Source organism: Ovis aries, chromosome 2 (assembly GCF_016772045.2).
Source record: "Ovis aries strain OAR_USU_Benz2616 breed Rambouillet chromosome 2, ARS-UI_Ramb_v3.0, whole genome shotgun sequence".
NCBI classification, from domain to species: Eukaryota; Metazoa; Chordata; class Mammalia; order Artiodactyla; family Bovidae; genus Ovis; species Ovis aries.
The window spans coordinates 216,059,641-216,086,726 of record NC_056055.1 but is presented as its reverse complement, the minus strand read 5'-3'; the positions used below and the strand labels follow the sequence as shown (position 1 = coordinate 216,086,726).

The 27,086-nt window shown below is 36.1% G+C and overlaps 1 protein-coding gene across 1 annotated transcript in view; it reads right to left on the bottom strand.

Annotated features, from left to right (window-relative positions):
• Positions 1–872: 872 nt before the first annotated feature.
• The window catches only part of SPAG16 (sperm associated antigen 16), an 815,445-nt gene continuing 789,231 nt past the window's right edge, over positions 873–27,086 (bottom strand). Inside the window, exon 15 of the mRNA XM_060410399.1 lies at positions 873–5,569. Coding sequence (XP_060266382.1) covers positions 5,324–5,569 — 246 coding nt within the window. The 3' untranslated portion in view covers positions 873–5,323. The remainder of the gene's footprint in view (positions 5,570–27,086) is intronic.

The window sequence follows — 27,086 nt, the reverse complement described above, 5'->3', positions numbered from 1 at the left end:
TAGGTAATCTGTATTTGTTGTAAACAGTGTATTTGCAAATAAAACATTATGTAAATAATACTATGCCACATGCAACTCCTCTTTTAAATGTGTGAGAAGCTGATTTCTTACAGCAACAGTAAAGCTAAGCCCTAGATGATGATTCACACTTCTTTAAATCTTTTGATTTTAATTATATATGCATATATAATGTTAAATATAGTTTTACCTGCTAATTAATCATTTAAATTATTTTTAGTATTAGAGGAAAACAAGACTATATCAGGATTTCCTCATTATAGAATGCAATTAACCCATGAAACAAATTAGAATATAGTAAGACAGTTATCTCTTCTATTATTTACATGAAAAAGCTTAGTTCAGGAAGATCAAATAACTTGCTTAAAATCTAAGAATTGAATCACCAGTCTATGTCTGACGCAGGATACAGCATGCTTGGGGCTGGTGCATGGGGATGACCCACAGAGATGTTATGGGGAGGGAGGTGGGAGGGGGTTCATGTTTGGGAACGCATGTAAGAATTAAAGATTTAAAAATAAAAATAAAATAAAATAAAATAAAATCTAAAAGGTGAGGAAGAGCTAAGGGTCTAAATCTTAGTCTACATTCTGTTTCCACACCATAGGTTTGAAATATTTTTATCAAAGATAACATTTCAAAAACTGATACACCGTATTTTGTTGTTTAGTTTCTTTTTTTTTTTTATTTTTATTTTTTTTTATTTTTTTAAATTTTAAAATCTTTAATTCTTACATGCATTCCCAAACATGAACCCCCTCCCACCTCCCTCCCCATAACATCTTTCTGGGTCATCCCCATGCACCAGCCCCAAGCATGCTGCATCCTGCGTCAGACATAGACTGGCGATTCAATTCACATGATAGTATACATGTTAGAATGTCATTCTCCCAAATCATCCCACCCTCTCCCTCTCCCTCTGAGTCCAAAAGTCCGTTATACACATCTGTGTCTTTTTTGCTGTCTTGCATACAGGGTCGTCATTGCCATCTTCCTAAATTCCATATATATGTGTTAGTTTACTGTATTGGTGTTTTTCTTTCTGGCTTACTTCACTCTGTATAATCGGCTCCAGTTTCATCCATCTCATCAGAACTGATTCAAATGAATTCTTTTTAACTGCTGAGTAATACTCCATTGTGTATATGTACCACAGCTTTCTTATCCATTCATCTGCTGATGGACATCTAGGTTGTTTCCATGTCCTGGCTATTATAAACAGTGCTGCGATGAACATTGGGGTACATGTGTCTCTTTCAATTCTGGTTTCCTCGGTGTGTATGTCCAGAAGTGGGATTGCTGGGTCATAAGGTAGTTCTATTTGCAATTTTTTAAGGAATCTCCACACTGTTCTCCATAGTGGCTGTACTAGTTTGCATTCCCACCAACAATGTAGGAGGGTTCCCTTTTCTCCACACCCTCTCCAGCATTTATTGCTTGCAGATTTTTGGATCACAGCCATTCTGACTGGTGTGAAGTGGTACCTCATTGTGGTTTTGATTTGCATTTCTCTAATAATGAGTGATGTTGAGCATCTTTTCATGTGTTTGTTAGCCATCCGAGACCTATATATAGAAAACTATAAAACACTGATGAAAGAAATCAAAGAGGACACTAATAGATGGAGAAATATACCATGTTCATGGATTGGAAGAATCAATATAGTGAAAATGAGTATACTACCCAAAGCAATTTACAAATTCAATGCAATCCCTATCAAGCTACCAGGCACATTTTTCACAGAACTAGAACAAATAATTTCAAGATTTGTATGGAAATACAAAAAACCTCGAATAGCCAAAGCAATCTTGAGAAAGAAGAATGGAACTGGAGGAATCAACTTGCCTGACTTCAGGCTCTACTACAAAGCCACAGTCATCAAGACAGTATGGTACTGGCACAAAGACAGACACATAGATCAATGGAACAAAATAGAAAGCCCAGAGATAAATCCACACACATATGGACACCTTATCTTTGACAAAGGAGGCAAGAATATACAATGGAGTAAAGACAATCTCTTTAACAAGTGGTGCTGGGAAAACTGGTCAACCACTTGTAAAAGAATGAAACTAGATCACTTTCTAACACCGCACACAAAAATAAACTCAAAATGGATTAAAGATCTAAATGTAAGATCAGAAACTATAAAACTCCTAGAGGAGAACATAGGCAAAACACTCTCAGACATAAATCACAGCAGGATCCTCTATGATCCACCTCCCAGAATGCTGGAAATAAAAGCAAAAATAAACAAATGGGATCTAATTAAAATTAAAAGCTTCTGCACAACAAAGGAAAATATAAGCAAGGTGAAAAGACAGCCTTCTGAATGGGAGAAAATAATAGCAAATGAAGCAACTGACAAACAACTAATCTCAAAAATATACAAGCAACTTCTGCAGCTCAACTCCAGAAAAATAAACGACCCAATCAAAAAATGGGCCAAAGAACTAAATAGACATTTCTCCAAAGAAGACATACGGATGTTTAGTTTCTAAGTTGTGTCCGACTCTTTGAACCCCATGGACTGTAGCCTGCTGGGCTCCTCTGATCTTGGGTTTTTCTAGGTAAGAATACTGATGTGGATTGCCATTTCCTTCTCCAAGGGAGGAAGTCCCTGATACACCATGAGAAATCTCAATTTTAAAACAGAATAAGTACTATTTCATTAGTATATAATTTACTCTTATAAATTTAAAATAACAATATAAAATTAAAATAAAAATATTTGAGATAATTAATGAAGACATTTTAATAAATATTTGAAATCAAATGTTACGAACCACAGTTTCAGTCTTTAATGATCTATACTCAAATATCCTGTGTATCCTGTGTTGGATTTGCAGTGAAGGAATCCCTTATTTATAAAGACAAGCTATTGTGTACGGAGACAGCTCTGTTTAAGCAGCACACCTCAAAATTTCAAGATGCCCTTCAGTTAAACTGATCTAGAGACATGGAATATGATGAGAAAATTTCTGTTTCTGTGTTGATTATTTAGTATATCTGAAAACTACTTGCACATTCCTTATATTAAATTTCTCAAACAAAATACTATCAATACTTCCCCATATGTTATATGATATTATGATGATACTGCATGTGTATTATCAATGACCTTTCCTCAGGTCCAAGGAGGTAAGCTTGCATTGGCTTGCCACTGGGAATAAATAAACGTATGTCAAATGAATGTGTATTCTGAGCTTATTATGTTATATTTGATATTATTTTCATAGTCCATATATCCCCATGACACCTTTTTATACTTTTAAAATGATCTTTTCCTCAATAAATGCAGATGAGAGGAGATCTACATGTTCCTGTCCTTATTTCAATTTTGTTTTGCTCTTGACTTCACTTTTCTTTACTCTCTTGAAATGAACATAATTTCTGGTATTTAACTTTGTGATTTTCATCTCTCTGTTCAGATCCTCATTAGACCTTGTCTTTGCTCTTCCCAATTCCTTCAACTCTTAATATATTTCATACTTTTAAAATGATGAGTGACTTAAGACTTCTCCACCAAAGCACACATTTCTCATTTGAGAAAAAGACATTAATTCTCAAACACATAGAATTAAAATTAATTATATCATGTTCCTTGAAGAAATGGTCAAAGGAATGGAAAGGTCAAGTTGAAATTATATTTCTTCAAACTGATGAAGTGTTTTCATTAATAGGGTCCCTGGTTTACACTCTTTATCTTTTATGTTTCTCATTCTTCCATCTTTAATTTTGACAGTTTTCTTAATAGTAGTACTATCAAATATATAGCTGTTATGGAGAGAAAGAATAGATTTGTTGTACCAGGGGCTTCAAGACTTGCATGACAGTAAGATAGAACTGACATTTATTTAAAATAAGGTTTGCCTGACAATGTATAGAAAATAAATTTGAGGATGGATGATAAGGATAGCAAAAGGCAGTGGAGACATATTTAATAATTATGACAGTAAAATATATATCTAGTATTACTTGTATAGCTTTTCAAAACATCTGTTATTCTATTATTAAAAAGTACAGACAAAAGCTTTTAAATTTCAGAATTCAAAACTCAAGGACCTGAATACTTGGATGCTATTTCAAGATAATAAAGGAGATTTATTGATGTGAAAATGTTTATAAAAAACAAGTTAAAACTTCTTTACATTTATGATGTCAATGTATATTCTATATATCATAAAGTATAAATTATAATACAAATGAGTGTTCACATTAAAAAATTAAATTCTCATAGTTAGGGTCTTTTACCCTGTACAATATTTTCTGTTTCAATTCTAGCAGAGCATAAAAGTCTTAATGTCAAGAACATTACTAAAACATTTTTAAGGAAGTGATTGTTATTAGTGTGGCTCATATACCAGTCTACAATGGGAACACAACTTAAGATTTGTTAAGAAGACAAACTTACTGAATTCTGAATTTCAGATATGTGATGGCAATATCATGAAATCAGTTACATGGAACACACAATTATCTTATGGCTCTAGAATTGCTGAGAATATTCATATATTCTGGACTGTTTTTAAATAGATTATTTCCATTATATATATTCAATTTTTATTTCTTCATCTAAAATCACTATCTCTACCACTTCGAGCAATTGCCAATAAATAACAAAAGTTTTAACATTTCAAAACTTATAAAAGTTTATAACATGTACTATAATAGCAAAGGTAAACTATATCAGTCAATAACAGATATACATTATTTAGCACAGGATATCATTAAAGATAGAGTTGTAATTGTAATTTTAACACCTTAAACGTACAAGTGGAATCATTGTGTGATTGTTAACACCAGTTGCTACACTATTGATCATCAGCAAGGATAAAATATTTTCTTACTGATAACATTCATCTTATTGCAGAAAAATGCTAAACATGATAATATACTATAATAATTACCAGTTAAAACAATTATTTTTGGACATAATTGCAGCAAAATGAATACATATTTAAATTTAATTGTAAAATCTAGAGAATATGAGGTATTATGAATTTACTAGACTAAAATATTATGTAAAATGTTTTAATTTTACTCTTGTCAAAGTTTTGTTCTTCTCTACTTTTAGCCATTTTCCTTTAAAAGACTTCATTTTCTTGCATTGGATGGTGATTCCAAGGCACGCAGACTCCAAATTTTGCATGATGCTACTAGGAACTTGAGTAATCTAAATGAGCGCACACTTACCTTCTCATTATCCTTTTCTTTATGCATGTGATAAATGCAATGCTTTCATTATATATGTGATATGATATATAATATGATGATTATAACAGTGTAACATTTTAGTATAATATTAAGAACAGAAATTTACATAGAAGGAAATGCAAAAAATTAAAATGGCAATAGAAAATACTTTCAAGACAAATATTAAAGTTATCAACTTGGTTAAAATGTTAAACAAAGAGATCCTACCTGATGAATCAAAGGTCACCTCATTGCCCGGGCTTGGACCTACATCAATGGACACCATGGGTAAGAGCTTCCGAAAATCCCACAGCTTTGTAACTCCACAGGCATCACAGGATGCTATCATGTGACCCTTTAAAGTATTAAAAAAGAAGTTATATATATATACACACACACATGATGCTTCTCTAAAAATATATATAGAAACTCAGACCAAAAGAAAAGATTTTCTATTACCATTTTATTAAATCCATAAGAATACATTCCTCTAAACTAAAAAGTATTCATTATACCTTTGTCTTTGACATAAAAGCATTATAAAATGAAAATTTATATATATAAAATCCTATATCAAATTTTGGAAGATGATTCTCAGGAAATCATTTTGATGATTTTAATTATATTAGAAGATGTAATAAAACAGAACTACACACATGCACGTGCATGCAATTTGTCTATATATACACATATCTCATATATGACGTGATTTACGTATAAAAACTACCTATACGTGTAAAAAAAATTGCACTAAATGCACACTCCCTTCACATGTTTGTAACTAGTTAGTGCTGACAATTTCTATCTCAGAGTAAAAATAAAAACAGAGGTAGGAAAACAACTGGACAGGAAAGAATAATTTTTATCATAGTGGGTAGATCACTGTAACCATGTAAAATTAACGGCAAGGAAGCTGTGCCTATTGTGGTCTGTTCGGAGAAGGCGATGGCACCCCACTCCAGTACTCTTGCCTGGAAAATCCCATGGACGGAGGAGCCTGGTAGGCTGCAGTCCACGGGGTCGGGAAGAGTCGGACACGACTGAGCGACTTCACTTTCACTTTTTCCTTTCATACACTGGAGAAGGAAATGGCAACTCACTACAGTGTTCTTGCGTGGAGAATCCCAGGGACCGGGGAGCCTGGTGGGCTGCTGTCTATGGGGTCGCACAGAGTCGGACACAACTGAAGCGACTTAGCAGCAGTAGCAGCAGCAGATGAAATCATTAGAAATAATTTATTAATACCTAGTCAAAAATAATTCCTTCATTATTTTCTTTCTAGATATTCTAAAATGTTAAATAACTTGATCAATATATAATTTTTCTCATTATTTTGAACTAGCTCACATACTTATTCCTCATTTACTCCTTGATTTCTACCCTTTCTGTAAAAAATGTGCATACTGTATTAGAATCCAAGTCAGGTGTTCCCTAAACATTTCAGTAATGTAACAAATACCATTAGTTTTAAAATTCTGTAACTGTCATCACTCACAATGCAATATGACAATCTTTTACCCTCAATCTAATAAATGGAATATTTAGTCCTTTTTGTGACTTAAAAAGAACACAAATAACTTGGAATGTTTTCGAATACCTAAACATGTAAGAACTGTGAAGAATCAATGAATTTAATTTTTAGAAAAGAATAGTTATCAGGATTACATGGAATATTAAATGTTAAAAATTATAAAGAACTCTTTCCAGATATAAAGGCTTTCAAACGCCTTTTAGAAATCACAGAACGGAATTTTTTTTTCAACTTTGAGTACAGAATAAATTTTGATCAGAATTTAATTTGGAGGAACTTCTTCTCAAAGTCAGGTTATAGACTTCATGACCTTCCCTTCTCTAGATTTTATGACACAAAGAAAATCATAAAATGTGCCTTATACCACTGAACATTAAAATTTTAGAAACTATACTAAATATAAAATAATTTAAATGGTTTTAGTATTTTCATATTTCATTTTTACTGCTGTCAATACATTTATAACATTTTGATAAAATTAAAATAATAGTCAATACTTATTAAGGGTTTCTAATGAACTAAATTCTGTGCTAAATAATTTATTGATAAAAATAGATTCATTATTTTAAACAATTTTGAATAACATCATTTAGTCAAACTTTTCCATTTCCCAAGGGACTTAAAATTCATGACAAAATATGCATTATGAAAAAACAGAATAACTTGTAAAGTGTTACAAGTTTGCATTCAGATTTGATAACCAGGAGACACTTGGTAACTATACTTTCAGTCAGAAGAGAGGTAATGTAGTGCTTTTCTGAGTGCCTGGAGCATAGAAAAATTAAAAAAAAAAATTAACCCAATAGATGACAAATGCCTCATGGGTGTTTACTCAGAAGTTTTAAAGTACTTTCACACTGTTCATGAGATTCTTGCAATCTCAGGTGAACTGGAATCATCTGCCTTTCTCCTTCTATAGGTCAAAAAAAGACATGAAATTATTACTAATCCAAATCACACACTGTGAGTTTTGAGGTAAATGAAGATAGGGAGTGTGGAAAAAGGTTTAGTTGACAACCTAGTGAAAAAACAAATATTTTATCTATAATTTATGTCAAGTAATAAAACAAATACTAACTACAGTTAGGCAATTAACCTAACTAAGAAATAAAGATTTCAAAGAAAATGTTTTTTGTTCAGGGAGGTAGGAATTATGACCATCCTAAAGAAAGTATAAACTCAAAGAATTTTGGAAAATTCTCTAAAATGTAATTCTGGTTATGTCACGGGTACCAGTACTGATACTGAGAAGGAAAGGTATAATAAAGATGGCTGCATTGAAAACTCTCAAAGAAGGTCAGATTCAGGCAGATGGTTATTTATATGACACTGAATCTCCAGCACTTGGTTTAGTTCCTGTGACATTTGGGATTTGATTTTGATTTATAGAATAGGTGAATATAAATGGAATAGAGTAATCAGTGTTGACCATGTGAAACTTTAACGGACTTTTGTTTCTCAAAATATGGTAAATGAGCAGAAGCTCATAAAAATACAATAGTGTTTTAGCTTTGTGTGTGTGTGTGTGTGTGTGTGTGTGTGTGTGTGTATTTATTAGTTTTGGGATTATAGACTCAAATAGTAATATGAAACAAGTAAAATTTAGAAAATGGACAAAGGACACAGTTGAGATTAAAATGAATAGTCATGGCTCCTAAATGCCCCTATTAAGATTTGTCAACTCCAGCTTAAAGATCCGAGTGAGAAAATCCATATAGATATGAGGTTAATAAGTCAGAGCATAACAGTATAAAATCAAACTAGCTTTACCTAGGCTGCTGGAAATATACTGGAGAAATATTTAGCTGTACATATCAAGAATCACAAAGGTGTTCATCCTTTTGAAACTTTTAAGGTTACTCATTAAAAAATGGAAACATGTGAAATTTGCAATAATCTAATTTGGAAGAAATAAATCTTGTGCTGTTGTGGATCCTGAAAACTGCTAGAGGCACCTTTTATGCAAACTTTTTACCAACAATGACAGGAAGAAAAGCAGACTGAACAGCTATCTCTCAGCACAGATGGCTTTAAACATATTTATATATTGTAAAACAAAGAAAAAGCAAAAATTAGCTAACAAAGTAATTTATAATTTAAATGAATAATTAGACTACTTTCATAAGTCTATAGCATTTCTTCACATAAACATATCTTATGGCTTTATATAATTTTCAAAAATAGATTTTACAAGTTTGGGCATTACTGTAAGTTTGGGTTAGGAGGATATTTTTCAGGTAGTATAAGAAATGCCATAGAGTAATAAACTATTCTGTATGAAATTGCTTATACATTTATATTATATCAAAGAAGAAAAACATAGATTCTTAATCTATTACAGAAAACAATGGTCCAATTTAATTGCACTTTGAACCTCCTTTTTGATAAATCAGCTAAATCAGATTAAGAATTCTGTTGGTTCAACTCACTATTTCTATATACATATTCACACATATATGTATATATAATACATGTATATATATCTTTATTTTTACCATCTTTATTTGGAGTGAATGTCAGAACATCTAAAGAAGGAAAATATTTTTTGTGTCTATGACACTACTTCTTTTGCAAGTTTCTTCAAGGCTGAATAACACAATGTATGTAATTGTTCTCTTCGGAGACTTATGCAAAATAATAGAAAATTAAATTAATAATTATGTATCACCTATGTACACATGAGAGTGTTATAAGCTCCTTAAGAATAGGTACTTTGGCTTGACAATACATTCCCATGATCTTGAATAGCACCTAGTAAATGTTTTGCAAATAACTGCAGATGTATAAATAAATAAGAGAGATGAATTACTGTGGTGTAGTGTGCTTAGTTGCTCAGTGGTGTCTGACTCTTTGTGACCCCATGGACTGTAGCTTGCCAGGCTCCTCTGTCCATGGGGATTCTCCAGGCAAGAATACTGGAGTGGGTTGCCATCCCCTCCTCCTGGGGATTTTCCTGACCCAGGGTTTGAACCCAGGTCTCCATCATTGCAGGCAGATTGTACCATCTGATCCACAAAATAGCAATTACAGAAACAATGTAAATTTAGGCTAAACTGTCATTAAACTGCTTGAAAGTATACAACAGATATGGTACAGTGATTGAATAGGGAGATATGTTTATAAAGAGTTGCCCTATATATTTCTTAAGACTTTATTTTTTAAAGGTAGTTTTGGCTCATAGCAAAATTAAAGGGAAAATAGAGCAATTTTTATTTATCTCCTGCCTCCACACACACATAGCCTCCCCCATTTACAACTTCTCCACTGGAGAGGCACATTTGTTACATTTGATGAACCAATATTGACACATTATAATCACCCCAAATTCCTACTTTTACATTACAATTCACTCCTAGTGTTGCACATTCTGTGAGTTTAGACAACTCTACAATGACATATACCCTTCACAATGGTATCATCAGAGTATTTTTCCTAAGTATCCTTTGTACTCATCCATCCATCCAAACCCCAGGCAATCACTCAACATTTTGCCTCTCTAGACGGCTGCCAGAATGAAAACCACAATTACAGGAAACTAACAAAACTAACCACATGGATCACAGCCTTATCTAACTCAATGAAACTATGAGCCATGCCATGTAGAGCTATCCAAGACAAATGGGTCATGGTTGAGAGTTCTGACAAAATGTGGTCCATTGGAGAAGGGAATGGCAAACCACTTCAGCATTCTTGCCTTGAGAACACCATGAGGAGTGTGACCTCATGGACTATACAGTCCATGGAATTTTCCAGATCAGAATATTGGAGTGTATAGGCTTTCCCTTCTCCAGGGGATCTTCCTAACCCAAGAATTGAACCCAGGTCTCCCACACTGCATGCAGATTCTTTACCAACTGAGCCACAAGGGAAGCCCAAGAATACTGGAGTGGGTAGCCTATTCATTCTGCAGCAAATCTTCCCAACCCAGGAATTGAACCAGGGTCTCCAGCACTGCAGGTGGACTGTTTATCAACTGAGCTATCAGGGAAGCCCCCATGAAGAGTATGAAAAAGCAAAATGATATGACACTGAGATATGAACTCCCCAGTTCAGTAGGTGCCCAATATGCTACGGGAGAAGAGTGGAAAAATAGCTCCAGAAGTAATGAAGAGGCTGAGCCAAAGTGGAAACACACCCAGTTGTGGATGTGCTGGTTATAAAAATAAAGTCCGATGCTATAAAGAGCAGTATTGGATGGGAAGCTGGAATGTTAGTCCATAAATCAAGGTAAATTGGAAGTGGTCAAACAGGAGATGGCAAGAGGGAACATTGACATTTTAGGAATCAGTAAACTAAAATGAACCAGAGTGGGCGAATTTAATTCAGATGACCATTATATCTACTATGTGGACAAGAATACCACAGAAGAAATGGAGTAGCCATCACAGTCAACAAAAGAGTCTGAAATGCAGTACTTTGGTGCAAGCTCAAAAATGACAGAATGAACTCTGTTCAATTTCCAAGGCAAAACATTCAATATCACAGTAATCTAAGTCTATGCCCCAAGCACTAATGGTAAAAAAGCTAAGTTGAAGAGTTCTATGAAGACCTACAAGACCTTCTAGAACTAACACCAATAAAAAGATGTTCTTTTCATCATAGGGGACTGGAATGCAAAAGTAGGAAGTCAAGAGAAACCTGGAGTAATAGGCAATATTGGCCTTGGAGTACAAAATGAAACAGGGCAAAGGCTAACAGAGTTTTGCCAAGAGAACGCACTGGTTGCAAACACCCTCTTCCAACAACACAAGAGATGACTCTACACATGGACATCATCAGATGGTCAATACCAAAATCAGATTGATTATATTCTTTGCACCCAAAGCAGGAAAACTCTATATAGTCAGCAAAAAGAAGACCAGGAAGCTGACTGTGGCTCAGATCATGAACTCCTTATTGCCAAATTCAGACCTAAATTGAAGAAAGCAGGGAAAACCACTAGACCATTCAGATATGACTTAAATCAAAACCCTTATGATTATAGTGGAAGTGATAAATAGATCCAAAGATTAGATCTGATAGAAAGAGCGCCGGAAGAAACATAGATGGAAGTTTCTGACACTGTACAGGAGGTGGTGGTCAAAATATCTCTAAGAAAAAGAGATGCAAAAAGGCAAAATGGTTGTCTGAGGAGGCATTACAAATAGCTGAAAAAAGAAGAGAAGTGAAAGGCAAAGGAGAAAGGGAAAGATACACCCAACTGAATGAAGAGTTCCAAAGAATAGCAAAGAGATATAAGAAAGCCTTCCTAAGTGAACAATGCAAAGAAATAGAGGAAAACAACAGAATGGGAAAGACTAGAGATCTCTTCAAGAAAATTAGACATACAAAGGAGACACTTCATGCAAAGATGGGTACAATAATGGATAGAAATGGTATGGACCTAACAGAAGCAGAAGATATTAAGGAGAGGTGACAAGAATATACAGAGGAACTATACAAAAAATATCTTAATGACCAAAATAACCATGATGATGTCATCACTCACCTAGAGCCAAACATTTTAGAATGTGATGTCAAGTGGTCCTTAGGAAGCATTACTATGAACAAAGCTTATGAAGTTGATAGAATTTCAGCTGCTGCTGCTGCTAAGTTGCTTTCAGTCATGTCTCACTCTGTGTGACCCCATACAGAGCAGCCCACCAGGCTCCCCGTCCCTGGGACCCTCCAGGCAAGAACAGTGGAGTGGGTTGGCATTTCCTTCCCCAACGCATGAAAGTGAAAAGTGAAAGTGAAGTTGCTCAGTCGTGTCTGACTCTTAGCGACCCCATGGACTGCAGCCCACCAGGCTCCTCCATCCATGGGATTTTCCAGGCAAGAGTACTGGAGTGGGGTGCCATTGCCTTCTCCAGAATTTTAGCTGAGTTATTTCAAATCCTAAAAGATGATGCTATGAAAGTGCTGCATTGAATATGCCAGCAAATTTGGAAAACTCAGCAGTGGCCACAGGACTGGAAAAGGTCAGGTTTCATTCCAATCCCAAAGAAGTTCAGTGCAAAGAATGTTCAAACTACTGCACAATTGCACTCATTTCATATGCTAGTAAGATAATGCTGAAAATTTTCAAAGTTAGGCTTTAACAGTATGTGAACCTAGAACTTCCAGATGTTCAAACTGGTTTTAGAAAAGGCAGAGGAACCAAAGATCAAATTGCCAACATCTGTTGGATCACAGAAAAAAGCACGAGAGTTCCAGAAAAAACATCTACTTCTGCTTCACTGACTATGCTAAAGCTTTGACTGTGAGTATCACAACAAACTGAAAAACTTTTCAAGAGATGGAAATACCAGACCACCTTGTCTGCCTCCTGGGAAACCTATATGCAGGTCAAGAAGCAACAATTAGAACCAGACACGGAACAATGAACTGGTTCCAAATTGGAAAAGGACTACGTCAATGTTGTTTATTATCACCCTGCTTATTTCACTTATATGCAGAGTATGTAAGTGAATATCATTTCACTTATATGAGAATGAATATCATATATCATTTCACTTATATGAGAAATGCCAGACTGAATGAAGGACAAGCTGGAATCAAGACTGCTGGGAGAAATACCAGTAACCTCAGATATGCAGATGACACCACCCTTAAGGCAGAAAGTCAAGAGGAACTTAAGAGCCTCTTGATGAAGGTGAAAGAGGAGAGTGAAAAAGGTGGCTTAAAACTCAACATTTAAAAACTAAGATCATGGCATGTGGTTCCTTCACTTCATGCCAAATAGATGGGAAAAAATGGAAACAGTGATGGACTTTATTTTCTTGGGCTCCAAATCACTGCAGATGGTGATGGCAGCTATGAAATGAAAAGATGCTTTTTCCTTGGAAGAAAATCAATGACAAACCTAGACAGCACATTTGAAAAAAAGGAGAGACAGAGAGACATCACTTTGCCAACAATGGTCTGTATAAATCAAAGCCATGGTTTTTCCAGTATTCAGGTTATGGTGTGAGAGTTGGCCCATAAAGAAGGCTAGGCAATAAAGAATTGATGCTTTTGAAATGTGCTGTTGGAGAAGACTCTTGAGAGTACTCTGAACTGTAAGGAGATCAAACCAGTTAATTATAAAGGAAATAAACCCTGAATATTCACTGAAAGTACTGATGCTGAAGCTAAAGTTCCAATACTTTGGCCACCTGATGAGAAGAGCTAACTCTTTAGGAAAGACCCTGATTCTGGGAAAGACTGAAGGCAGGAGGAACAGGGGGCAACAGAGGATGAGATGGTTGGATGGTATCATCTACTCAGTGGACATGAGTCTGAGCAAGCTCCGGGAAATGGTGAAGGACAGGGAAGCCAGGTGTTCTGCAGTCCATGTGTTCACAAAGAGTCAGACACAACTGAGCAACTGAACAATATACTGAAACTATATGTAATTTTGTTCTGTAATTTTTAAGTCTCCTAAAAATGTGTTATCACACTTTCATAATTTAAGAAATAGAAAAGAAGAAAAAGAAAGGAAATAGACTAGAACAAATAAATAAAAAGAAAGTTTCATAAAGTTGGATATGTACAAGATCTCAAAGAATGATAATATATAAAAAGGATACACATTACAGAAAAATAGAATAGTAACACAGAGTCTAGGAATAAAAGCACAGGCTTCTGGGCTATGGGTTTAGGAGCAAGCCCTAGTTATTTCACTTCTGTAGGGTATCAGAGACTACACAAACTTTGTGTCAGATGGGTGACAAAAGTGTATATATTTTTAAAACCATTGACAGTGTAGTCCAGTCGCTCAGTCATGTCCAACTCTTTGCAACACCATGAACTGCAGCACACCAGGCTTCCCGGTCCATCACCAAATCCTGAATCTTGCTCAAACTCATGTCCATCGAGTTGTTGACGCCATCCAACCATCCGATCCTCTGTCTTCCCCTTCTCCTCCTGCCTTCATCTTCCCCAGCATCAGGGTCTTTTCCAATGAGCCAGTTATTTTCTTGAAAATATGAAGCTGACAAAAGTTGCTTGCAAGTGCTGCATGAAGCTGCAATCTACATGAAGGTATACATTTATAGAATCCAAAGTCTCACAACTTGGACTTAAAGTTGTGAGAGTAACACAATTCCAGTTAATGAAAAATGAATACTCATTAAAGAAAAATAAGTGAAACAAAAACAATCTAAAAGGAATTGAAAAAACAACAACAAGAAATGGAAATGTTAAGTATTGAAAACAAAAGATTCATTAGATGGCAAATACCTTAGAAAAGACAAACCTGAAAAGAGAGTTAGTGAATTTAAAGACTGGGAAAATCAGCGAGATGGCAGATATACAGATAAAATCATGACCTACGTAGATCATTGAGATGCGGGAAAGTATGGAGCTGGGTATTCCAGTATATTACATAAAGAGAATGTATAGTCAGAAAGAAGAGCAGTATTGGAAGGTATAATAATTGAAACTTTTCCACTGAAGGAAGCTATATGTTAAAGATAAAAGTAAAATCCAAGGACTGAGCATGGTATGTGAAACACACTGAGAAACAAGCAATTAAAAGTTATAGAGCATTATGAATTTAAAAAATTATAAGAGAAAAAGCGAAGATTATATATAAAAGAAAAACAATTATTTTATTTTTTGTTTTTTTTAATTTTTATTTTTACTTTACTTTACTTTACAATATTGTATTGGTTTTATCATACATCAGCATGAATCTGCCATGGGTGTACATGTGTTCCCAAACATGAACACCCTCCCACCTCCCTCCTCATAACATCTCTCTGGGTCATCCCTGTGCACCAGCCCCAAGCATCCTGTATCCTGCATCAGACAGAGACTGGCAATTGGTTTCTTACATGATAGTATACATGTTTCAATGCCATTCTCCCAAATCATCCCACCCTCTCGCTCTCCCACAGGGTCCAAAAGTCCACTCTACATATCTGTGTCTCTTTTGCTGTCTCGCATACAGGGTCATCATTGCCATCTTTCTAAATTCCATATATATGTGTTAGTATACTGTATTGGTGTTTTTCTTTCTGGCTTACTTCACTCTGTATAATTGGCTCCAGTTTCATCCATCTCATTAGAACTGATTCAAATGTATTCTTTTTAATGGCTGAGTAATACTCCATTGTGTATATGTACCACCACTTTCTTATCCATTCATCTGCTGATGGACATCTAGGTTGCTTCCATATCCTGGCTATTATAAACAGTGCTGCGATGAACATAGGGGTACATGTGTCTCTTCCTATTCTGGTTTCCTCAGTGTGTGTGCCCAGCAGTGGGATTGCTGGGTCATAAGGCAGTTCTATTTCCGGTTTTTTAAGGAATCTCCACACTGTTCTCCATAGCGGCTGTACCAGTTTGCATTCCCACCAACAGTGTAGGAGGGTTCCCTTTTCTCCACACCCTCTCCAACATTTATTGCTTGCAGACTTTTGGATTGCAGACATTCTGACTGGTGTGAAGTGGTACCTCATTGTGGTTTTGATTTGCATTTCTCTAATAATGAGTGATGTTGAGCATCTTTTCATGTGTTTGTTAGCCATCCATATGTCTTCTTTGGAGAAATGTTTATTTAGTTCTTTGGCCCATTTTTTGATTGGGTCATTTATTTTTCTGGAATTGAGCTGCATGAGTTGCTTCTATATTTTTGAGATTAGTTGTTTGTCAGTTGCTTCATTTGCTATTATTTTCTCCCATTCTGAAAGCTGTCTTTTCACCTTGCTTATATTTTCCTTTGTTGTGCAGAAGCTTTTAATTTTAATTAGATCCCATTTGTTTATTTTTGCTTTTATTTCCAGAATTCTGGGGGGTGGATCATAGAGGATCCTGCTGTGATTTATGTCGGAGAGTGTTTTGCCTATGTTCTCCTCTAGGAGTTTCATAGTTTCTGGTCTTACGTTTAGATCTTTAATTCATTTTGAGGTTATTTTTGTGTGTGGTGTTAGAAAGTGATCTAGTTTCATTCTTTTACAAGTGGTTGACCAGTTTTCCCAGCACCACTTGTTAAAGAGATTGTCTTTACTCCATTGTATATTCTTGCCTCCTTTGTCAAAGATAAGGTGCCCATATGTGTGTGGATTTATCTCTGGGCTTCTATTTTGTTCCATTGATCTGTATTTCTGTCTTTGTGCCAGTACCATACTGTCTTAATGACTGTGGCTTTGTAGTAGAGCCTGAAGTCAGGCAAGCTGATTCCTCCAGTTCCATTCTTCTTTCTCAAGATTGCTTTGGCTATTCGAGGTTTTTGTATTTCCATACAAATCTTGAAGTTATTTGTTCTAGTTCTGTGAAAAATATGGCTGGTAGCTTGATCGGGATTGCACTGAATTTGTAGATTGCTTTGGGTAGTTTACTCATTTTCACTATATTGATTCTTCCAAAAAAACTAGATGTTAGCACTAGTGAAATAATGTCCACAGGATGGGGGGAAATAATATTCAATCTATATCTGTTTCAGTTCAGTTGCTCAGTCATGTCAAACTCTTGCAACCCCATGGACTGCAGCATGCCAGGCCTCCCTGTTCATCATCAACTCCTGGAGCCTACCCAAACTCATGTCTGTTGTGTCAGTGATGTCATCCAACCATCTCATCCTCTGTCGTCCCCTTCTCCTCCCACCTTAAATCTTTCCCAGCATCAGGGTCTTTTCAAATGAGTCAACTCTTCACATCAGGTGGCTAAACTATTGGAGTTTCAGCTTCAACATTAGTCCTTCCAATTAACACTCAGGACTGATCTCCTTTAGGATGGACTTGTTGGATCTCCTTGCAGTCCAAGGGACTCTAAAAATTCTTCTTCAACACCACAGTTCAACAGCATCAATTCTTTGGCACTCAGATTTCTTTATAGTCCAACCCTCACATCCATACATGACCAATGGAAAAACCATAGCCTTGACTAGATGGACCTTTGTTGGCAAAATAATGTCTCTGCTTTTTAATATGCTGTCTAGGTTAGTAATAGCTTTTCTTCCAAGGAGCAAGGGTCTTCTTTAATTTCATGGTTGCAGTCACCATCTGCAGTGATATTGGAGTCCCTCAAAATAAAATCTGCCACTGTTTCCACTGTTGCCCCATCTATTTGTCATGAAGTGATGGAACCAGATGCCATGATCTTAATTTTCTGAATGCTGAGTTTTAAGCCAACTTTTCCCGTCTCCTCTTTCACTTTCATCAAGAGGCTCTTTAGTTCTTCTTCACCTTCTGCCATAAGGGTGGTATCATCTGCATATCTGAGGTTACTGATATTTCTTCCATCAATCTTGATTCCAGCTTGTGCTTCTTCCAGCCCAGTGTTTCTCATGATGTACTCTGCATAGAAGTTAAATAAGCAAGGTGACAATATACAGCCTTGACGTACTCCTTTTCCTATTTGGAACAAGTCTGTTGTTTCATGTCCAGTTCTAACTCTTGCTTCCTGACCTGCATACAGATTTCACAAAAGGCAGGTCAGGTGGTCTGGCATTCCCATCTCTTTCAGAATTTTCCACAGTTTATTGTGATCCACACAGTCAAAAGCTTTGGCATAATCAATAAAGCAGAAATAGATGTTTTTCTGAAACTCTCTTGCTTTTTCAATTATCCAGCAGATGTTGGCAATTTGATCTCTGGTTCCTCTGCCTTTGCTCAAACCAGCTTGAACATCTAGAAGTTCATGGTTCATGTATTGTTGAATCCTAGCTTGGAGAATTTTGAGCATTACTTTACTAGTGTGTGAGATGAGTTCAGTTTTGCAGTAGTTTGAGCATTTTTGGCATTGCCTTTCTTTGGGATTGGAATGAAAACTGACCTTTTCCAGTCCTGTGATCACTGCTGAGTTTTCCAAATTTGCTGTCATACTGAGCTAATTATGACTCTGGATTAAATGTATTTTAAACATTCAGACTATAAAAGTTTAACTTGAAGCATCTGATGCAGAGAACTATTAATAATTATATTTTACCACAATTATCACAGTTACATTGTCAGGTGATATAATGGTCAGTACACATACTGAAAAATCAAGGAATTTTAATCAGGGTTAGCTGACTCTTCACTACAAAAAAGAAATGCCCAAACCGTACCCTAACTGTAACTATGCTGCCATTGCTGCTGCCTAGTTGCTTCAGTTGTGTCCCACTCTGTGCGACCCCATAGACGGCCTCCTACCAGGCTCCTCTGTCCCTGGGATTCTCCAGGCAAGAACACTGGAGTGGGTTGCCATTTCCTTCTCCAATGCATGAAAGTGAAAAGTGAAAGTGAAGTCGCTCAGTCGTGTCCGACTCCTAGCAACCCCATGGACTGCAGCCTACCAGGCTCCTCCATCCATGGGATTTTCCAGGCAAGAGTATGGCATCAGTATCTGTCACAAAGATGTTCCTCATGATATCATAATTGTGGTAAAATATAATTAGTAATAGTAGTACTGACTATCTACTATGTAAAATGGGAAAGAAGAGGAGTCATCAAGCAAATGATAGACACATTAGGCATTAGGAGTAGGGTGCCATTGCCTTCTCTGGTAACTATGTTAATCCAACCTTAATTTTAGTCTTAATGAAAATAAAACAAACAAAAAACAAGAAGTTCACTAAGAAGTATATAAAAGAATAACAGAAAACACAGTAAGTTGTGATAGTAATAACAATGAGTATACAAATAATTATACAGATAACCACATAAATAGGCTACACATAACAATTAAAATAGACAACAAAAATGTTTAGAATAAAACAAAATACAGTCTTCTGCAAGTTACAAAAGAAACATTGAAACAAGTACAGGGGCAAAATAAATGAAATATTAAAAAGTGAAATTATTAAAAATGATTAGATATTAATTAATAGGAAGCAGGTAAAGCAGTATCAGTATTAGAAAAAAAACAGTTAAATGAAAAAATTATTACTAGAACTAAGGGAGGTCAAGTGATTTTACTAACATTATCTAGGTAGAATGAATTGGAATGAGGATTCAAGCATAGGTCTCACTGACTTCAGTGTCGAAGATTTTTAACAATATACATAATACAGTATAACATGTCATAATGTTTAAATATATTGAATATATTTTTCCCATTAGAATTCATTTAAATGAGTCAATAACTCAGATCAGTATCTGTCACAAAGATGTTCCTCACAATATTATTTATAAGATGGGGCAGATAGAAATATAAGAAATTAGTTAATATACAGATAGATACACAGATGTACATATATAAAGATAGATACAACAATTAACATATAATTATATAACTAAACTATTATGAGGAAAAGCATTTCCAAAAATTATTAATGCAAGGGAAAACACACATATGTAATGCAATGAAAGAAGTAGCAAAGAGTTATTTATACTTATACACACATAAAGATAAGTGTTGAAAATAAGATTGGAAGGACTAAATCAGCAATGATTATCTTCAGGTGATAGGCTGACTCATTCTTATTTGTTCCTTTTCACATTTTCAAAATTCAAATTTCAAGGAATTACCATCTACTAATTATTATAATCAGAAATATATTTTTGAATAAATAATGAAATCAAACCACCATACACAATATCTCTCAAGTGATCTAATTTTCATTTTCTGACTATCTACTATGTAAAATGGGAAAGAAGAGGAGTCATCAAGCAAATGATAGACACATTAGGCACTAGAAACATCAGCTGCTTTCAATATGTGAAGGTAATGACGTGCAACTTGGAATTAAGGTATAACTATAATAAAATGTTTAGGCTCATTAAGAGGAAAATTAGTATTTCAAATATTTTTAGTATTGATATACATTAGTGTGTCTCTTAGGACAGGCTTATGCAGTATTAAGCATTAGTTCATTACGCTATTTCCTCAGTACCTCAATGGCACAAATAACCTAAAGAAATTATGGAATTAGAATGGAAAGAGAAGGTAAGTTTGGGGAATGTTCAAAGATTGTGAGGCTAAATAAGGAAGGAATATAAAGCACTGGGAAGATGTCAAGAAGATTGCTGTTGGCAGTACATACCTCATCGCCATAGCACTGTCAATCAGTCAGGTATTAATAACCTGGATCACCAATCATGCCCTGGGGACATGGGAGCTGGATATCTCAAACAATTACTTAGCATCTAGAGTACAAAACATCGGACTATAATTTGTTCAAAGTGGTTTCTATTTATCTCATTTCATCCTTCATTTCTGTGTTTAGGTTATGTGTGTGCATGCTCAGTCATGTCCAACTCTTTGGGATCTCATGAACTGTAGCTCACCAGGCTCCTCTGTCCATGGAATTTCCAGGCAAGAATACTGGAGTGGGTTGTCATTTCCTACTCCAGGGGATCTTCCCTACCCAGGGATCGAACTTGTGTGATTTGTGTCTACTGCATTGGCAGGCAGATTCTTTACTACTGTGCCACCTAGGTTATACCACCAGCTTATTCAGATAAGGAAATCAAGACTTATAATAAAATACTATACAACTTGCCTAATAGCATTTTGTTAGTAAAATATAGACCTAGGATTCAAATCCAGACACTCTGACCCAAGTGTCCCAGCTCTTAAATGTTCAAAAAGGAAATTTTTTGCATGCCTTGATTTTTGGGTGCTTTTTGGAACAGAAGACCATAAAGTCTCAATTAGGTGCTTAAAGAGTATAGTCTATTATGGAGGTTGAATGTCCTCAAAGAGCTAACAGTATTGTAATAGAATAACAACAAATATGCATTGTGTGTATGTCAGTTGCTCAATCGTGTCTGACTCTTTGCAACCCCATGAACTGTAACCTGCCAGGCTCCTCTGCCCATGGAATTCTCCAGGCAAGAATACTGGAGGGGGTTGCCCTTCCCTTCTCCAGTGGATCTTCCCAACCCAGTGATCACACCCAGGACTCCCTCATTGCAGGCAGATTCTTTTACTGCCTGAGCCACTGGGGAAACATTTGCAAAGAATAAATTGAGACAGCAGGTGTTAACTTACAAAGCAAAAGAATAATTAGATAGACGAAGATATTAGTGTATATAAATAAACAAATATTTACTGAGCTATCCTATGTCCCTGACATGCGGACATGACCTAGAGATATAACAGATACAAGCTCAAAGGAGGCTTAAGGTTAGTCATTGAAGAAAGGAGTAATCAAGCATGTGATCAGTTCAGTTCAGTTCAGTTGCGTCCATCTCTTTGTGACCCCCATGGACTGAAGCATGCCAGGCTTCCTTGTCCATCACCAACTCCTGAAGCTTACTCAAACTTATGTCCATTGTGCCGGTGATGCCATCCAACCATTTCATCCTCTGTCATCCCCTTCTCCTCTCATCTTCAATCTTTCCCAGCATCAGGGTCTTTTCCAGTGAGTCAGTTCTTTGCATCAGGTGGCCAAAGTATTGGAGTTTCAGCCTCAGCCTCAGCCCATCCAACGAATATTCAGGACTGATTTCCTTTCAGATAGACTGGTTGGACCTCCTTGTAGTCCAAGGTACCCTCAAGAGTCTTCTCCAACACCACAGTTCAAAAGCATCAGTTCTTTGATGCTCAGCTTTCTTTATGGTCCATCTCTCACATCCATACATGACTACTGGAAAAACAATAGCTTTGACGAGAGGGACATTTGTTGGCAAAGTAATGTTTCTGCTTTTTAATATACTATCTAGGTTTACTATCTAGATTTTCTTTCAAGGGAACAAGTGTCTTTTAATTTCATGGCTTTTATTTTCAAACATGTATACTACAAAGTTAAATGCCAGAAGTAGGTAAAGGGTTGTTTATTGTTCAAATTGAACACCTAATCCAAGACTGTGGGATCAGAGGTTTCTATAGCTTTCTAGAAACAGTGACATTTTAAATAGGTGAATATTATAAAGAGATATTAGTGGAGAGGAAGCAGGAGGGCATCGTTAGTACTAAAAATGGTACAATGTCACAGTGCAAAGTAGAAATTAACATATTTCACGAGGGGCAATACGGTGAATTTGAGATTAATACTGTGTAAAAATTCACAAGTTTTTGGAGCTCACACTGAGAAATCTTAATTTTATATATGATGCAAAAAGTTATGTGTTGTGAACATATTGGTATGTTTAAAAAATGAAGGCCAATAGTCTGAGTGAGTTAAGCAGGTACTAAGTACAAAATTGTGCTTCTGAAACCCTGAAAAACAAGTAAACATGACTTTCCTGTGTTTTTCTAGTTGGTGCCATAAGTGTTACCAAGAATTTGGCTGAACTCAGGCAAATTTGTCTGGGCCAATAGGAAACTTCATTCATCAAAGAAATATTGATTGAGCCCCTTAGGTATCAGGCACTGATTTAAGTAATAGATAAACGGACTGAACAAGACAGAAGTCCTAGACTTACAGAATTTGTATGCTTCTAAAGAGAATCACACAATAAATAAATCAGCAAAATAAGTTATGCATTAAATGTTAATAGGATTTATGAAAATAATTTTAAAAATTGTAGACAAGGAGTATTTGGCAGAAAGAGTGTTAAAATAGAAATATCCAGGTCAGTAATGGTCTCACTAGGAATATGATCTTTAAGTCATGACCACTGAGTTAGGAAGAGTGATCCAGAAAAAGGAAATTACCTGGTCCCTAATATTAATAAAGTCATGATTGAAAAATTAGCCCCTCCTTGACCTGCTTCTTCCCTGCCTCTGGTCTACCACAACTTCTTTACACATTACTCTGCTTTCTACTCCTCAAACACATGATGCCCTCACCATCTTCTTGCTATTTCTACTGACTAGGATGCTTAGTGGAGAAGGAAATAGCAACCCATTCCAGTACTCTTGCCTAGAGAATTCTGTGGACAGAGGAGCCTGGTGGGCTGCTGTCTATGGGGTTGCACAGAGTCGGATACGACTAAAGCAACTTAGCAGTAGCAGCAGGATGCTTATTCGCTATTTCTGTTAAGTGTATTTAAAACTTGGCTCTAACACAACTTCTTCTAAATTATTCTAAGGAACATAAGGTATTCCTTATCTTGCACCTGAAGAACCATGTCATAAAACTTACACAACTATTTTTTTTTTTTAACACATGCTTGTCTCTTCCTTCTAGATCTATATTGGGCAATTCATGTGGCTACTGAGTACTTGAAATGTTAACTTCTGCAACTGAGTAACTAACATTTTAAATTTAATTGTATGTAAAACTGAAAATTTCTCATTTAGCTAGTCACGATCATATTGGACATTTTAAACAAAGAACAGTTCCATCATCGCAGAAAGTCTGTTTAGACAGTACTGCTATACATCTTTTGTACTCAGTTTGGGGCTTATACACTTAGTAAATATTTAAATAAATGAGTTAATGAATCATTCTTTCCACAGCTGAATCATTACAGCAAAACTTTTCCTAATGGTTATAACTGACTTCTCTCAAGAATTATGTTAGCTATTCCCATTGATTTTTAACTTGCCATTTTTGGCTTTTGTCATTTGTTGCATGACATTGATAGACAGCTATCAACTTGGATGTAGATTTTGATTCTTTAATTATATTCTAGTTCATCAAGGAGCAGGACTAAATACTTGAATGAATCTACCACAAATCCTAGCATAATGCCTTTCACTCTGCAAATGCTAGAATTCAACTGAAAGCACAGTTCTCGTAGAACTGAGGACAGATTAATCCAACTTCCTGTGTGCTAGATATGATGTAAAATAAGTGGATTTCTGAAGGTAAAGAAGGGAAGAAGCTTTAATAAATCACTGAGAGTCTTTCTACTCTAAGGACAATTTTTGAAACTAACATTTTATTCAAGGAGAAATGGAAATTCTTAACATGACATATAAAATTAATGAATTCTGCCTCTGGCAATGAGTCTCTTCTAAAAGCACTAGAGATAAATTTTCTGACTCTCATGTGAGTTTACTTCATTGTCAGTGTCATTATTGGCATTATTTCAGGTATTCGTGAATGAGATCTTCGTCTTGTAGGCTCTTAGTGCTTTCTTTTGATGTGGCTTGTCACACCACAGTAGTCTTTCATGACATATTTACAGAGTTCCATACTGACAGTAATGCCAGAGTAGGGTAAGAGGATTTTTGGAATATGAAGGAATAAACCAAAGATATATGAAGTAAAAGAACCTGAAGCTTAGTATTTAATATCTGAAGAGAGAACAATGTTAAATGATTTCAGTTTGGCATCACTATGCACATTAAATTAAAAAGATTTCAGTTTTGCTGTTGGGCTTGCTAATAAGCATGTAGTCATAAAAGACCATTCAAATTTCAGAAAGACCAGATGGTCAAAACACATTCTTCTTTCCCTTAAAAGCTTTCTAACTGATACATTCAAATTCAATAGATTTTCTCAATTTCTAAAGAAAGTATTTGTGATTATAGACACATTTCTGAAAGAGAATTAAAAAGGCTGTCCAAATCAAAATCTCCCACAGATCAGAAAAGGGAAAGCTTGAGAAATTTCCTCCAGTTTGGGTTCATCTTATTTGGGGCCCTTAGTGCATCTTTTACCTAAGTATCTGTTCAGCCATCATTTCTTCAAATACAATTAGGATCTCCTTCCTTCTATCTTCCCCCTCTAAAGCCCCTATTACACCTAGGCTGGCATATTGATATCATCCCATTGCTTTTTTTTTTTTTTTTTTGGTCTTTTTGTTTGCTGTTGTGATTGATTTCCATTATTCTATCTCCCAGATCACGCACTCATTCTTCTGTGTTATTTAGTCTGCTACTCATTGCTTCTAGATTAGTTTTTATCTTGGCAATCAGATTGTCTAATTTTGATTGGTTCCTCTTTATAGTTTCCAGCTCCTTGTTACAGTGACCTGGATTTCTATTGATAATTTTTCTTAATTCTGTTAGCATTTTTATTACTTCCTATTTGAACTCAGTTTCTAGCAGACTGGTGAAGTCTGTTTCATTACTGGTTCTTTCAATTGGGATTAGTTCATTTGCTTTTTTCATGTGACTTAACTTTCTCTGTCTCTATAAATTTAGGTGAAATAGTTACCTACTGTGGTCTTGGAAGGGTTCTTATGTGGGAGCAACATGTGTAGACTGTAAGTCCAATATTTTTGGTGTGAGGGCTGTTTTTAGTAAAGATGCCAGCGATACCTTTCCTCAGTGTGTGATGGGCATTAGCCCTGTGAAATGGGTGTGACTGGTATTGCAGCGTCCAGAGCCTGTACTGGATGTTGGGTGGGGCCTCTTCTTTATTCCCAGGCTGTCATAGCCCTGTTGGGGGCCGAGGTTCTGCTTCCCATTTTCTTCTGAAGAAGCCCTGAGTGTGGGTCCGATAAGGCTCTACTGCCCTTAAGTGTATGCTCTGTCCCAGAGGAGGTGAGTGCTGAAGCAAGTGAGGTCCACGTAGTTACAGCAAAACCTATGCATCTACCATGCAGACATCTATGGTTCTGCCCAGAAGCAGCCCTATATTGTGTCCTTTTCTCCACTGCATTCATCCCAGGCCTAGTGTTAGGCTGGCACTGGGGGCCAGGGCCCACACCCCAGGCCCTCTGTCATCTCTCTGTGCTGCTATAGAGTCCTCTCCCAGAGCCCATCCTCCTGAGATTCATTGCCTAGTGCATCGTAGCAGCCCCCACCACATTTCAGGCTGGGGAGTGCAGCTGGGTGACAGCCATCAGTGCAGGGGTCCCTCTGCCCTGACTGCTAGCAAGCCAGCACGTGTGCATTCCTCTTGAGCAGAATCCAGGCTCCTCCAGCCCCTCTACCTGCTGCAGCAGACCTCCCAGAAGGTTTCCCAGGATGAGAGCCTGCCTGTATCAACCTCTCTCCTCTTCACAGATCCCTTCCAAGGGTGCCAGTCCTGTCCCCAATGCCTATTTTTCTCCTCTTTCTACCCAGTTTTATGGGATTTTTTCCTTGCAGCTTTTTGATTGTATAAGAGATCTTTTGCCAGTTTCTAGTTGGTTTTCTGTGAAAATCATCCCAAATCTAGGTATATTTTTGATGTTTGTTGGGGGAGGTGAGTTCCACATCCTCCTCCGCCATCTCGATCCTCTGAGGCTATTTCTAATTCACATACCTTGTGAGCAGTAGTTGGGACTGGAAACAGTCTGATTGAAACCAAATTCATTAGATAAATAAGAAATTTAGAAATAAATTCATATGTAAATCAGAAGGAAGGTCTTTATTTGAAGCTTTTATATTTAATTTTGATGCTCATTATTATTTGACTTTGGCACAGTGACCTTGGAACTAGCAGAAGTTGAGGTTACAAACATACAATGTTGGGGAACAGGGATATGGCTTATTAGTGAATGTTGCCAGACAATGAAAAGCCTGAGTAGAGCTTAGAGTTTTATAACTTTTCTTGTCACTTTCCCTGTTAAACTGGAAAATACTTAAGATTTAATTAAAACATGCCAATAAACTTCTCACTTAGTCTTTAGCAATCATAGCATGACACATGTACATAATTAATGTGGTCACTTAAGTAATTCAC